A 15,251-nucleotide genomic window follows, 5' to 3' on the forward strand; every position below is an offset into this window, starting at 1 on the left:
AACGTTTTAGTTTCATATTAGAGTGCACAGATGTTGGACTGGGCTAGATAAGCCCTGCTCTGTTTGTTAGACATGGCTGGGGTTGTTTTACAGAGCACATGAGAACCACACTTGCAAAACTAACATTGTCTGGGTCAGTATATGGCTAGTCTGCTTAACCAGCAGTGATCATTGGAAGCTACAGAACCAATGTGTAGACAGGAGAATGTCTGCTCTGTGCAACATCAGGACCAAATCAGCACACATGGGTCTCATCGCTCGATCTTTTGCACAGTTCCAATAACTGGAAACCAGTGAATTCCTGTTGGTGATTTTCCCCCTCACTCTCACCTCTGCACTCCCCTTCCTGCTCCGGCTTGGTCTCGTTAGCCAGGGCCAACTGGGAATGTGCCTGCAGAATCTCAGGCTGGGTGTGAACTCTCCCACTGGTGCCACCTTATAAAACGACATCAGCATTCAGCGCCAGGCTTTTGAAGGGAAGAAAACTGAGAACTCAAAGACTTTGGAGGCTATTAAGTCAGTATAAACCTTCAGAAAATGAAAACAAGCCAAAACAGATGTATACAAACAGCTTTTCTTTTCTCTTAAATGGTCAATCAGAATAAAAACATTTCTAACAGTGATACTGAAGTGCAAACAGATCACATTTTAGTTAGACTGCCAATGCTTTTGGCATTTTACAATTTGTCACAGTTTTACTGTAAAAGCAGTTCTGTCTGTAGCTCTAATAGCCATTAAATCCAAGTAAACCTCTGTAGTAATTTAGCAGGAAAGGACAAGTGACCCTGGGCCAGTGGGCAGAGTGCTGATCTGTGGGGAGAGCTGCCTAGCATTGCTCCTGCAGATGCAGATTCACTTTCCTCTTCTCCACAGCTTTAGTCTAGGAGAGAAGCTTGGCAAACCACACTCATCCTCCTGGAAACTGATCCCACATCTGCGTCCTGTTATACATCCTAATCCCCCTCCTCTTCCCTTCCCTCTCATCACCACTCTGCTTAAATTAAACTGGCAGTCCTAATGGAAAGTTCTGGCCCAATCTAACATTTAATGGTTTTTAAAAGTAACCTGCGGCTCTTCTTTCACGCTTGTGTTGAAGCACCTTTGTCTGATAACTCATTTGTTCAGATGTAGACTACGGTAAAAGACATGAATTATGTCTCTTGCTTATATTGTGTAGTAATGTGTCTATGAATTTCACACAGATAATGCAAATGACACTAGTAACTGTTCATTAATGAAAAATGAGCACAGAAAGAAAATGGTTCTGATTAAAAGATAAGAATGATGTGTTAAAATAGATAGGTTAAAATATAAGGTCTGAGGCGATATCTACAGATGAAAAGTGATTATCCGAATCAAAGGAATCCACACGGATTTTGATAAAATAATATTTTGACTTAATCCTAAACATGTTAAACAGAGATTGCTTGTAATGCCAGCAAGCAAACAAATCATCCAAGGAACACCCACTTTCTTCCTCAGAAAAGGGGGGCAGGTACCGCTGTGGCTAGTTTAACAAAAGGACGCCGTTACTGCTCTGTGACAGTACATTCTGGATTTTAAGTCGTGAGGATCTCTTGACATATGCAACATGGATCTGAAAGTGATCGTAGTAGCAGCGCTGATAACGGTGACAATGTATGGGTTCGTTTCACAGGGTGAGTTACTTTGCAACCACTTATATATAGAAAGGTTATGGGCGCGCATTGCGCGCATGTTATCAACATACTTTGAAAAAAGAAATTGTAACTTTATAACGCTGTTTACACATAAATTTTCTTTAACCGGAAAAAAACGTTCAGCAATTAGGTTACATAATTATTTTATTTATTTAGATCTAGTTTTATGAACCTGTGTTTGATCTGTGTGTATTTGGTTACTTTTGACCCGAATAGTACTTTTACTTTTAATCAAATTGAATATTTTCGTTTCTGTTACATCGAATTAATTTGATGATTTTGCAACATTTGTAACATGTTGAGACATCAGCCTCATATGTACTATGCGGTCGACAGAGCAGAACCCGCTTTCGGAACCCTGATTAACATGTGTATTTGTCATCCTCTTTGTTTTCATTTAATTACCCACAAATTAGGGGATAAAAAACAACAGCAGAGATAGCGCCAGTCTGTAGTTCAATCGAACAAAAACGTGGGGTCTCTATCGCTTGCCTTTTAGCATAACAATAGAGAGAGAGAGAGAGAGCGAGAGAGAGAGAGAAAGCGATGGCGTTTACAATTTTTAAGTCATCTAATAAGGTGCTCGACTGAATCGCAGGTACTTCTCACCTCTGGACTCAGTTAGTGGGCTATGTCCGTTTTGGTCTTTGCCAGCCTACGTGTTAAAGCAATGGTCACGTAGGATGAAACTGCTTGTCTGAAACTCTGTGCGTATAACTGTTCTGGACAAATAAAACATTTGTATAGCAGCCCACATTCGATTTACCTAACAAGAATGTAGTAGCTACTGGCAGACAGAAAAAAACTACGTACTCCCTGATAATAAATGTTACACAGTGGGGAATTAATTATTTCTAGTATTTGAGCTAAAACTGTCACCAACTTTCAAAACAAATCCCAGTAGAAGGGTTTTATTACAAAATAATAATGATAATAATAATATATTATATTATTATTGTTGTTATTGTTAAATATATTAGAGTTTTCTTTTATTTATTTATTAAGTGCCTAAATCAGATTTACCTGTTACTTTAAAAATGTGAACTTTTTCGTTTCCGATACATTGCGCAATCTACATTTGGACGCATTTTTATATCTGTGCATGCTGAATGGGCCTATGTGGATTCGGTATTGACTCCCATGAAGTGAAATTACGTGTACAAAACGTGATTATATATAATTGCGTAGTGATATATATATATATATATATATATATATATATATATATTCTTTGCCAGCGATCATAAAAAATATGCTATGACTGTGATTGCACAGTCATAGCATATTTTTTATGATCGCTGGCAAAGAAGAATGAAGAATTGTAAATGTATCATTTAAGAAACATGTGCAAAAGAATTCATAATTTTTTTTCTCCACCCCTTTTCAGCCAAGCCCATCAGTCTGGTTGAGAGGTGCTGGTGCCGCTCTACTGTGAACACAGTGCCACAGAGGAACATCCGTGAGCTTAAGTTTGTCCACACACCCAACTGTCACTTCCAAGTCATGTGAGTGTCTTCTGCAGTGTCTTTCTCACACGCTCATCCATCCTGGCCCAGCACAGTTTCATGGGGGGTGTCTCATCGAACTCTTTTACCAGTCATTGCACACCATCAATCTCCCACTGTTGAAGAAGCATTGATTTGAGCCAGAATAGGCCTATCCTGTCTGGCATTATGCTGTGGGACAAGCTCTCACAATCAGACACATGTAGAGGAAATGCTGGGGGTGGTGGTGGGATTCTAGCCTTGAATGCAGTCTTGTTCTGTTCAGGAAGACATAAGGATCCAAAAGAGATCGTCTTGAAGTGATTTTTCACCAGTCATGCCTGATGAACCTTTTTACACAGCATAGCCCTTCCATACTGTTGACAGAACTCATACATCTCTCCTGTTTTCACCTGAGCTGAGTTTAGTGCTTAAAACAGAGTGATTATTTATAATTTCTTTATCCTTGTGAAATAAAATTCAATACATGTAACATTGTAACCCAAAACACTAATAGTAGAGAACTACATTTCAACAGTACACAATTTCAAATGTTGTGTGAGAGGTGATTTAGGGGGGAAAAGAACACTCTCACACAGACAAACACACTCAACTGACACAGGAATTATCATGAAATCTCCTGAGAGCAGATCAGAGGTAGTCCCACAAACTAAGAGACCCTTGATATCCTGAAACTATGCTGATGAGTGAAGCTGGTAATACTATATGCCAAGGTTTTCTGTTGGCCTTTGCTTGCTGTGGAGTAATTACTACCTGCTGCCCACAGTCCTGACTCACTGAACACATTTGTTGACAAAACCTAGATTGACAAGCAAATAGCAGGCACTGATACACCACTAAGAAAGTAGAGGATATCAAAGATGACTATAGATTTTGTGAATGAGGAGCAGCATAGTGATGATGGCTAAGTGCTGTAGCTAGGACCAAGTGTTTCTTTGTTAATTAGCTTGCAGTTAATGAGTTAGTGAGTTTTAAGCTTTTGATGGAGGACAATCTTGTTGCCTGAAAAGTGTTTACTTCACAAATTGGTGAGAGGTGCCTTGGATTACAACTTCTAACTTGCCACTCATGCCTTTGGCATGAGTGTGTGACCTCCAAGACTCACTTGGACTTTAGATGTAGATTTAAAGCATTGGGTTAAGTAAGATGTCAGCATATCTCCCTAACCTTGTGTAATGAGATTTTTAGTCATAGATAAGTGGTCCCCAATCTTAAACCAATATGTGTTAAGAAACTAGATGTCAGTGATTACCTTAATAGGGATTAAGGCTTAATTCTTTTATGGTTACTATATTGGCACTAAACTAGAAAAAAACAACAACAACAAGCTTACATAATAAGTGCAATTGTACTTTGTTGTTTTGCTACTTTATGTAGACACACAATTTAATAGTTAAAACAATTTAAATAATTGTTTAAACAATTGTTTGTTTGTATCCTGAACATATCTAGTTAACCAAGAAATGCACATGAATCGGACAAAAAAAAAATGTAATTCACAGTACTTCCTAAAGGAGGGTATAGGAGGGTCACAATCTGTCAAGTGAATTTGGAAAGGGAACAAAGGGGACACAAAATAACAGCAGCAGAATATCACTTACTCTGAGAGAGCAACAAGCGGAAAGGAACTGCCTCAGTGAGCTTTTCACCAAGCTCCTTCATGCTCCCTTTCCTGCGTGTCATTGTGTGGTTAATGCTGACTATCACATATCTATTGTTGCCTCATTCCAAATTCCTTCACAACAGGCAGCTAGATGCTTTAAAAGGCACATAATCAAGTAGCCTGTGCAGTGACATGGATGAGTGGTATGGGTGAACAACTATTAACAAGACATTAAACCGTTTTCCTGTCTGTTTTCTTCACAGTGCCAAGCTGAAGAACAATAAAGAAGTGTGCATTAATCCTGAAACAAAATGGCTGCAGCAGTACCTAAAGAATGCCCTTGAAAAGTAAGGAGAAAAAACTTTTTAGACATATAAAAGCAGAAGATGGGTAACTGAGAAACATGAAATGAAATACATCCCAGCTGTCATGTGTCCCTCAGCATATAGCGAATCATATCTAAGGATCTAGTTATATGGATCTAGAATACTAAAACATCAAATGTTCCTAAATATGACTCATGCACATTATTCATGTTAAAAAAGCTAACTGAAGAGACACTGGTATTTCCTGATTCCCTGTTTCTCCCATATGTCCTAATGCACAGGCAAGCCCTTGCCAATGTGCTTTATAGTCCTAAACCCTGACTTTATTTTTCCAAAGAAGCTGTGAAACATGTATATTGTTGGTTGCTGAACATGATTTTAATTCTTACCAGCCCTTGTACCTTCCTAATGCAAAGCATGTTCTCCCATTGTGGTCTTGGCCTAAAACGTTCTTCACTGATGCTGATTATAAATCAAAAATCAGTGCTGTGGTCACTTTGGATAATGCAGCTAACATGAAATTCACCCATTTTATGCTATGTCTTAGACTATGCTTATTTTCAGTCTTCCTTGAAGTTATGCCATTTCTATTGCCTTTATTGGGCACATGAGTAGGACTTATCTGAGTGGTTGAGCAGAGAGACCCTAATGTCTAATTAGATTGCGTGCTGTACACATAAGTGCTGTATAAAACACAGAGAGGTGCGAACAGTCAAGTCGGCACAACAAAACAGTCATGGCTTGAGGTAGACAATGGCTCTACAGGACAGAAGGCCTGTGAACAGCTGCAAAGCATGCATGAGTCCACAAAGGGGGAGTTGGACATCTGATGAACAAGACTGTGGTTATCTGGTATACATTTATGTGAGCTATCACACATTCAACTCTGACCACTGCAGATTTATCTGGCTGACTTGTTAAATGGACTAGATTCTCTGCTCATGTGACCACTGGACTGTACTTCCTCAGTGCAGTGTGTTTTATGTCTATTTGGGGAAACACAAAGCTCTTGTATAATGAGCTACCTATGCAGTTAAAAGCACAAACTGCCTATAAAACACACTGACATTCCTGTTGCATACTATGGCCTGGAGCGGACATTTGGCTCCATGTTCTAAATGTTTTCCCAGAGAGAGTTTGGCAGAGTGTTAAATGGTCCTGCTTCCTCTCAACTGTCACTTTGGGCTAAAGAATCAGAACTCATTCAGAAACAACTCACAGTCATTAATTTTACTGTGGTGCTCACTATCGTAAGAATCTGTTTGGCTCAAGTACTTTGGGAGGAAACGCTAGAAAACATCCAAAATGTCCATATGTAACAACTCAGCTTTAATCTGCTTTACTTTTTTTGCAGCATACTGTTGATTTTAGGACTTCACTTCAGTTTCACCCTAAATGTATTTTTCTCTGTTTGCCCTCCCAGAATGAAGAAGGCCAAACAGGCCAACTAAGGAGCTAGCTGGATGTCATGCCAGTTTGTCAGCTTATCACCACAGATATGTACCACATACTCTTCTGGCATGCTTGCTGACCCAGCACTTACCCTGGCAAATGCGTTTCCCTCTCAGTGACTCAGAGAATGGCACACCAAATCATCATCACAAACTCTGTTACTGCTATAGGCTCCTCCTATGTTAGTGTAATGTGCAATTATATATGTGTGTGTTTTTATACATATGATATGTATATACAATGTTTTATATCAACTTTATACAGTAAAGAGCTATTTTTGGAGTTGTGTTTGCTCCTTGCCTGTGTGTTGTAGTGAGTTAGGCAGCACTGGATGAACTGGTGATGATTTTGGAGCAAACATCCAAAGCTCTGCAGACACTCATGATTTTCACAATACATCAAATGATTACATCATATAAGAAAAATCTGTGAATGATGTGGTGCAGAGCAGCATATGGCATCATGTCCATTAATAAGCACAAATAGGAAAGGGACCTGACTTTCACCTGCGCTTTATCATCATTTTTAAATAATCCATATCTTAAATTTTTGTAACACTGCGTATTGCATGAGAAAGTCATATTATATATGTATGTATGAAAAGTGAAAAGTTGCTTGTGTTTTTGTCCTCTGACCAATAGAGTGTTATTTTTATGCAAACATAAAGCAAGAGACCTTTGACTTTACATGAACCTAACTACTCTGAATTATTTCAGGGAACATAATTGGATTTACTGGAAGTAGTCTGAATAGAAGGGAAGGTTCTTTTGTTTGCATAATTCTATAATTAAAGAAACATCTGGAATCACAAACCCTATTAACAATGCAGTTAGTGTGTGCACAATATTCTGCTACGGAGTACATGGAAGCATTGAACAAAACTTTACCATTTTATAGACCAAACATAATTAATTTATGAAAAATCATTTTAAATAGTAACCACATGAAATCACAGACTCATCATAACCAGTAAAAAACCCAGTGCGACTTAAAATAAGTTTACATTTAATCAGATTTTAATACTGGTATGTAATTATATGTTTGAATGGAAAAACAAAACTTATTAGATGTAGGCCAACTATTGGCATTAGTTTAACAAAGAGGTAGAGGTTTAAAAATTACTGGATTAAAATATTTACTACCCATCACTAAGAGTTTAAAAATGCACCTTATTTCCTTCAGTTGTAGACAGAACTAATCTGCCATCCACAAATTAGTGACTAGTCCATGTTCACTTTTCTATAGCTGGAATTAGTACTTAGAATGAGTAAATCCAATTAATATGAACAAATTTTCTAACTATGAGCAGCTACTTTCATGCAATGCATCATTGTGAAAATAAAATCTGTGATATTTTCTGTGAGCAGTCAATGATAAAAAAGAGGCTGTTAAAACTTGACCTCTTTTACATCAACATTCAAAAAGAAAAATAAAATATTTTGTTTTTCTCTTGTTTATAACTATTCTGGCCACAAAGAACACAAACATTCCATTACCTCCAGAACAAACATACATTCCAGACTGCCAGTGGTAAATATCGCTCAAAGAAAACTATAGAATTTATTATAGAATATAAGATATCTTTATCTTATATAGAATTTATCTGATAGTCCACTGCCAGTTTTAACTTATCAGCAACTTTAATGTGGTACCGTTATTACAGGTAGGCATCTTTTATCAAGGCAGCTGACACACACATGCATAATGCCCATTTAGGATTAGAGAGGAAGGGGCTGCATGGGGCTGTTCAGGAGATTAGGCCCCCAGTAATGTTACATTTTATATAGCTGTGGAAAAAAAATGAATCTAACTAATCCTATCACAGAGGTAAGGAAATTCTAAATGACATCTTTTAACTTTCAGCTGGTTCACCTCTGAGAATTTTACGTCAAAGAGTGTCTGTATATTTTTACATGGAAGAACATCCAGTTTGCTATTAGATTAACTCTAGGTGGCATTAACAAACTATTTCTGAAGTCATTATGTCTAAAACGTCTGGAGCAGGACTGATTGGTTTTTATATTGCTGTAATTGCTCAACTTAGAATACATTTTTTTTGTATTTGAAATGCTTTTTCCTACCTAAACTGCATTGATATTTGTCCAGGCTATTTAAACTGAGGATGACATTAGGGTAACATTAGATTTTTGAGAGCCTTTGAAGATTTTAAATGTTAGAGATGGCAATGTAATGATAGAGCAGAAATTCCTACAATTCTCTCCATTTGAAAAACACTCTGGAAAACCTTATAGTGCTCAGCCTCTGCAGTGGATGGGCAAAAAATGGCATTGACCTCTTCTTTTCTGTAAGTGCCGAACAGAGATATTTTTTGGAACCAGAAAATGGTCCCAAATACACAGTATAAGTCAATACTGAAGGACCACATGACAGCTTTTGTTTGTCACTTAGATCTATCACACAACATAGATCTATCTAGTGGGCTGGAAATTGTACCTGCACATAGTTTTCCTGTTGGCTGGCAACACGTGTCCATCATTTCTTAGGACTATGATTGGACTATGACTTTAACTTTGTTCCATTCATTCAGCCATTGAAGTATATTTTTTTCCCTTCATAACTCCCAAAATATTGTGAATACCGTCGTTATAGATGGCAGCTTATTTCACTCTATGTATTTACAAGTTTGCAAGTATGTTTAATTTCATTTAGAAATTTATTTTGAAATAAACTATCAGGAATTAATTAATTCAGTCTATGGCATTAATTTAATATCTGACAATAGACAACAGCATTGATAGGCAATGCAAAATCAACTTGCATTATTTCTTTTGGGTGGAGATAAAGGTTTAATATATTAATTTACCAAGAAACACCACGTTAATTACGTCTATGTAAGTTCATTTTGTAAGACATCAAGTTAATAAAACGCTTTAAACAACATTTAATAGTCACTGGACTATTAAACAAGGTGTTTCAGTGTTCATCCAAACACCATTATCAGTTTTAAAATGTTGACAGGAAGTAACTATAGCAAAAATACACAAAGAAATTATATGCGCAGCACATAACATGAGTTGTTAAAGTCACATGACTACTTAAAAAATGTGTTTGCTTGTCAGTTGTTTACAACCATTGATGGTGTTTGGATGAACACTGGAATGTCTTGTTTGATTTTTAATAGTCCAATGATTTTATTAAACATTGTTTAAGAAAAGTTATTTGCTTAAACATATGTGATCATAGAATTACTTAAATCCCAGCAGACAGATCATATGCACAATAAGAAATGGTGAAAGATTAAGCTTCTAGTTATAGGTGGGATCTGTCAATTTGGGATCTGTCATTGAGTCTGACTTGGTGAAATTAGTTTCTCTTTGTATAGTGAAAGGATGCCACTATTACTTTCTTCAATAAGACAGTGTTGTAGCTATTGAAGAGACACTTTCAGACTAATAATCAGAACCCCCCCGTTTCATCCTAACAACTGTGGAAAAGAAATATCCCCACTCCATAGACCAGGCTATGCTTCCATAATGCTATTTTTATCAATCTTAGATGAAACTGCACATTGCATATCAGGCTAACAGTAGGTCTATGTGAAATGTGCTGTTGGAAGATTGCATGATATCAGGTGACCAAAAAAAGGAAGGGAAAAACAGTATGTTTATGTACTCAGTCATTTAATCACCATAGCTCACGGACATGGGCCATGATCCAACCATACATCAACCTCATTTTAACCCCATGTCAATTCATCAGCACCTTATATTTTGTCACTTTGGAAACACATTGAGTTCCAACAGACTCTCTTGTAATAATCCCATTAAAGCCAACTATTTATGTCTCTGGTATAATGTTTAATGTGCATTGAAGCGTCACTGAAATTTCAAAAGCTGTGATATAAACCGCTTTAATTTACTGCTCCATTTTTGATTCATGAAGGACTTGAAATGTTGCCTCCACCCTGCTATGAAAGATATTTAAGGATGGTCTTAAGAGAGGAAGCCAAGTCTTAAACAAAATATCATGTGTCAACATGGTAATTTATAGTCTTTTTCATCCCTATTACTGCTAAAGTTCAAATGTGGTATGAGTAGGAAAGAAGATTCAAAAAGGGCAACCCATCCTCCTTCGGAGAGCACCAGATGAATGGTTCAGTGTATTTAAATTTTTTTTTTTTACTACAATCATAAAGCACTTTACATGAAGAACCAATGTTTCAGGTACATTTGACAAGTTTACCATTGGCTGGATATTTTTGGTTGTTTCACTTTCAATGACTACCAATTATCAACATATACGTTATACGTTTTAACAAATTGTTACTAACCCCATAATGACAATTAAATGCATGTTCTTTATGCTCCTTTGTTTTTATACTCTTTTTTTTCAGAGCCGATACAGTGGGTGAGGAAAACTGACAAGCATGTGTCTGCACATATACTTAAATCTGCATAGGATGAGGTGATTTTGTGTTTTTACTCCACATGAAGTAGGCCTACTAAGAATCTGACAGGTGTTGATTAGGTGATGTTAGACCTAATTAGGAATTGTTCTTAGAATATGTATCAATTCTTTAATATGTGTGTTGTGTTGGTACAGGAAGGGATACCTGTGAATAAGATTTTCATTGTTTCTGAACTCTTGTGTCTTGATCAAATGACAAATTAATGATAAATCTGTGTATGTACTTAGGTGCTACTACTTTATGTTGAAGTGTTGGCATATGCACAATAAACTTATTTAGATATGTATTTTGTGATTTTGTCTGAATATTTAAATCTTTACTTTCATTAGAACTTGCATCAAATTGTGATGCAACTCACCCCAGGTTTTGTACCCAAGTAACTCCTTGAAAGAATTCCTTGTATTTGGTATCAATTAATGAATTCTGTGATAAGACTGAAGAAGTTGGAAAGATTGTTATTTGCAGTGAACAAAAAAGTACATTGTGTCAAAATTTGAGAATCCTAACACAAATATTCTGTGAGTCATAGAGTCTTACATTAATAAAGTAATTTGTATCAAAGTAACGAAAGTATTATAGTTTAATAGTGTAGTCTAATAAAAAACTGAACATGTCTACTGCTGCACTCAGTTAGTGACCTGTTTCTTGTCCTAGAAATTGGCTTTTAATTAAAAAGACCACTAGAGAATGGCAGAGAATGTCTTAAACAAGGCAGGTTAAAGTGAATCAGTGTTCTTCTGTCTTCTGTCTTCAGTGCCAAAATAGGTAACTTAGAAGTGGTCATTTATGGTAAGGCAGCCTATTAGGTATGCCTACTTAAGTTAGTCATCCCCAATGTTTTTACACTCTGCATATGTGTTTTTATTGTAGACATTTTGAATTAAGGTTGAACAGCACAATAGGACAAACATTTATGGATTATACTCTTCAATTCAAACCACAGATCTTAAAAGCTGGATTAGGTCTAGAAGCTAAGATGCAAAACATGTATTCTGCTTTCAGTTAACCCTTGCTTTTGCTGATTTTTCCTGTATTTTCCATATGGAATGTGATCTAATACATTCAGAATGTATTATTGTATTCATCTGTTCTATGAATCACAAATACAATTTTTCTTTTGATTTGTCAGGTTGCTGACTTTCCCAGTACTATATGATAAAGTGATTTAACATATGGAACCTCCTTGGTAAACTCCAATGAAACAAAAAATCCTAAAGGCCACAGAACATTGCCTTCTATTCACTCATGCAAAAGTAGTCTATATGGCCAGACTACAATAACTGTATGCATTTTCCCACAAGTTTAGGCACATTTTATAATTTATTACTGGTGCAGTTTGTATTAAACTTTTTTTTTTTTTCTAAACTTTTTTCACATTTATCACAGTTTCCAGTAATTCTAGACAACAATGTTGTTATGTGTGTGCAGACATAGAATCTACTGTGCCTATATGGTGTAGACTTGCATTATTGTTCAGTGGGTCATTTAACTGCTGAAAAGAAATGTACTGCGTCGTTAATGGAAACAATTTAGTGACAACAATTTAGTGAATCCATCAAATATTACAACATGCGTCATCACTGGAACACTTAAGAAAACATTATCTTCTTTCTAAATATTTTCACAGAGAAAAACATAGAAAATGCCAGGTATGGATCTTGAAGAATACTACATCCAACATCTGTCATCATCATTTCAATGATTTGAGTTTTCTGTTGAATACACTGTGCATTAGACAATGTATTATTACTCTCTGTACATAACATATACATAGGATCTTAATATTCTCTATGTAAAAAGAAACAGCCATTACCAAAATGTATATATAAACAATCTATTTCATTCTATTCAAATGAGTTTACTTTGACATGGGTTCTGTACATAGTGCTATCTAATCTTACAGTGTACTTGCAAAGACCTTTAATTGCATCTCTAGGGAGCGGACAGGGCAGGGGCTACTGCACTCTCTCACCAAAAGCTTTCTAACATTTTGTGATGAAACATGTAGTCATTTAGCTTATTCCACATCCCTGCTATTTTGCAGGCATGTACCCAAGGCAGTCCTCTGGGTATTCGAGCCACATTCACACATCTTCTTAGATCTGATGACTTTGTGTGATATTGTAGGTTTACATGAAATGGCAGTAATGATTTTAAAATGGCTGTGCTTGAAACTCTCACTGATTACACAGAGTTGAAAAGGCCATTTAATGCCTCTAATTGTGTTCATATTGGACACAACCGAGAGAAACATAAATCAGTTTTGGAACAAAATTCATTTGAATGTCTTTTAAGACCTTAGTGAATTATTGTAGGCAACCTGACCAGGGTAGAGTGACGTAGTAACAGCCGTATATAAGAGACACAGGGGCCTTCTAGATTATGATCGACCACTAAAAACAACCCTTTATGACTGTTTCAGCTTTCATGTGTTAATATGAGATGGAGGTTACTAGATTTAATGCTATGCATCCCTATAGGGGAGATAAGGTTTCCAAGGATTATTCGAGTATAGACCTCACCAAGCATCCTTAGACATGGCAGCATGGGGTCCAGCCACAAGACAAAGCACTGCAGGGAAAGATTATTTTGCCTTAATTTGGCCTCAAATAGTGTGCATATGAGCAGGGTTTTCCACTGAGCGGCTGGTCAGATCTTTCACTCCGATGGTTTGGGGTCATTTTGATGAAACATATGAAGGGGCAGCAACCAATGGCAAGCTGTTTCTCTGGGATCTACAGAGTTCTGAAGAGTGTTCTGTTTCTACATCCTGCTGTGAGTGGCAGGTGGCTGACTGAATCTGACATGTCCATAAATCAATTATAGGGCTAACAACTGGATCCAAAACAGGATAAGCACAGTATAGCAAACAGTTCACAGAATTCCTCAGACTGAACTGCATTATGCTACCTGCTGTTCTTCTTGTCTGGAAAAACATACCTCTGGCTAAATCCTTTTATATTGTAACTTCATGGCAATTTACAGAAGAGCCTCTTGCTTTTTGATTCTCATGAAGTGTAAAGATATCCAGGTTTAGAGTGACTGAATCCCCCAAAGGCACAGAGACATGGTGGCTAAACCACTTAACTGATGTTTATGCTGAATAAGGGTGGTTTTAATCGTATGCACAATGAAGAAATAATGCAATTTTTATTATGAAAAAGAATGATGTTTGTTTGTTCTGGGTGACTCTAGCTCATTGACATCATATAAAGAATATAAACATAGCTTACTTGAAGGAAAATCATCAGAGTTACTGCCCCCTGAACAACTTCCCTTTCCTTGTTCAGCTGTATATAAAAACAACAAACTGTACATATAGTTGGTCCAGATGTTATAGAACGTGAACATAAATCCAAGCACAATAAGCTAAATGCAAACCCCACCCCACCCCAAAAAATCAGGAGCAGAATTTGGGCAAAATGATAATGCTACTCCCCTGTATTATTATTATGCCTATTAATTATAGTATACATAAAACCACAGAAACATGAGACAGAGAGAATAGGTAAACCCCAGAGAGTTTATCCGGCCCATTAGCTATAAGCAAGTATTCAAGCAAACAAGGAAACAAGAAACAAATGTATAATTTATAACCTGCCTCAAGACATGTAATTTGGCTGACCAAATCGTTGTCAGGTTTTCAAGGAATGAGAATAATCAAATGTGGTATGAGAAACCAGCTGCACCAGGGAAGCATTAGCTTTGGTTACATTTGGTGTATGCGGATCTAGTTAAGGAACTGTTTGAGTCATCATGTTATAATAATAATAATAATAATAATAATAATAATACATTTAATTAAGGAATTCTGACATAGCTGTAACTTTGTGTAGATCCAGATGGGCATTTTTCTGTTTGAAACTTATGAGTAAACAATTGGTAAAGGTGCTGAAATTCATGGGAGAGAAAACGAGCACCTGTAACATGGTAGTCAGCAGTCCTATATTTATTTCAGGCAAAAACAAACACCTTCTTTTGAAAAGAAGTATTTCTTAAAAGTAGCATGTATCGAGTGAAGAATAGAATTCTCTCAGATCTGAACTATGATATGCAACAGTCTAGTTAAATGTCAGTGTCAATGACATCGACAGTTTTTTTTTTCTCTTGCTTGAAGTGCTTGGGCTTTATGCTACCAGTCATGCTCTTTTACTGGGAGCAGAAAAGGAAGCACTGCAATTAATAATGTCTTATTGAACCATGTAAAACATCACATTCTCTGCGCACAGTCCAATACCACTGATACTATGAAGGGAG

General features: G+C 36.6%; 1 protein-coding gene across 1 annotated transcript; it reads left to right on the forward strand.

The window, feature by feature from the left end:
- Positions 1–1,530: 1,530 nt before the first annotated feature.
- Positions 1,531–7,251, forward strand: cxcl12a (chemokine (C-X-C motif) ligand 12a (stromal cell-derived factor 1)). The gene is made up of 4 exons (XM_027019732.2): positions 1,531–1,658; positions 3,067–3,184; positions 5,051–5,134; positions 6,537–7,251. Exons 1-4 carry the CDS (start codon positions 1,592–1,594, stop codon positions 6,562–6,564), a joined length of 297 nt encoding a protein of 98 aa, XP_026875533.1. The 5' UTR covers positions 1,531–1,591; the 3' UTR covers positions 6,565–7,251.
- Positions 7,252–15,251: the final 8,000 nt, after the last annotated feature.

The sequence above is a fragment of the Electrophorus electricus genome, chromosome 11 (genome assembly GCF_013358815.1).
Source record: "Electrophorus electricus isolate fEleEle1 chromosome 11, fEleEle1.pri, whole genome shotgun sequence".
In the NCBI taxonomy this organism is placed as follows: Eukaryota; Metazoa; Chordata; class Actinopteri; order Gymnotiformes; family Gymnotidae; genus Electrophorus; species Electrophorus electricus.

Bases quoted from the DNA above. Each gene is read 5' to 3' on its own strand.
- cxcl12a (XM_027019732.2), top strand. From the start codon at position 1,592: ATGGATCTGAAAGTGATCGTAGTAGCAGCGCTGATAACGGTGACAATG. The intron at 1,659-3,066 runs GTGAGTTACTTT...ACCCCTTTTCAG, and splicing joins GTATGGGTTCGTTTCACAGG to CCAAGCCCATCAGTCTGGTT. The intron at 3,185-5,050 runs GTGAGTGTCTTC...TTTTCTTCACAG, and splicing joins AACTGTCACTTCCAAGTCAT to TGCCAAGCTGAAGAACAATA.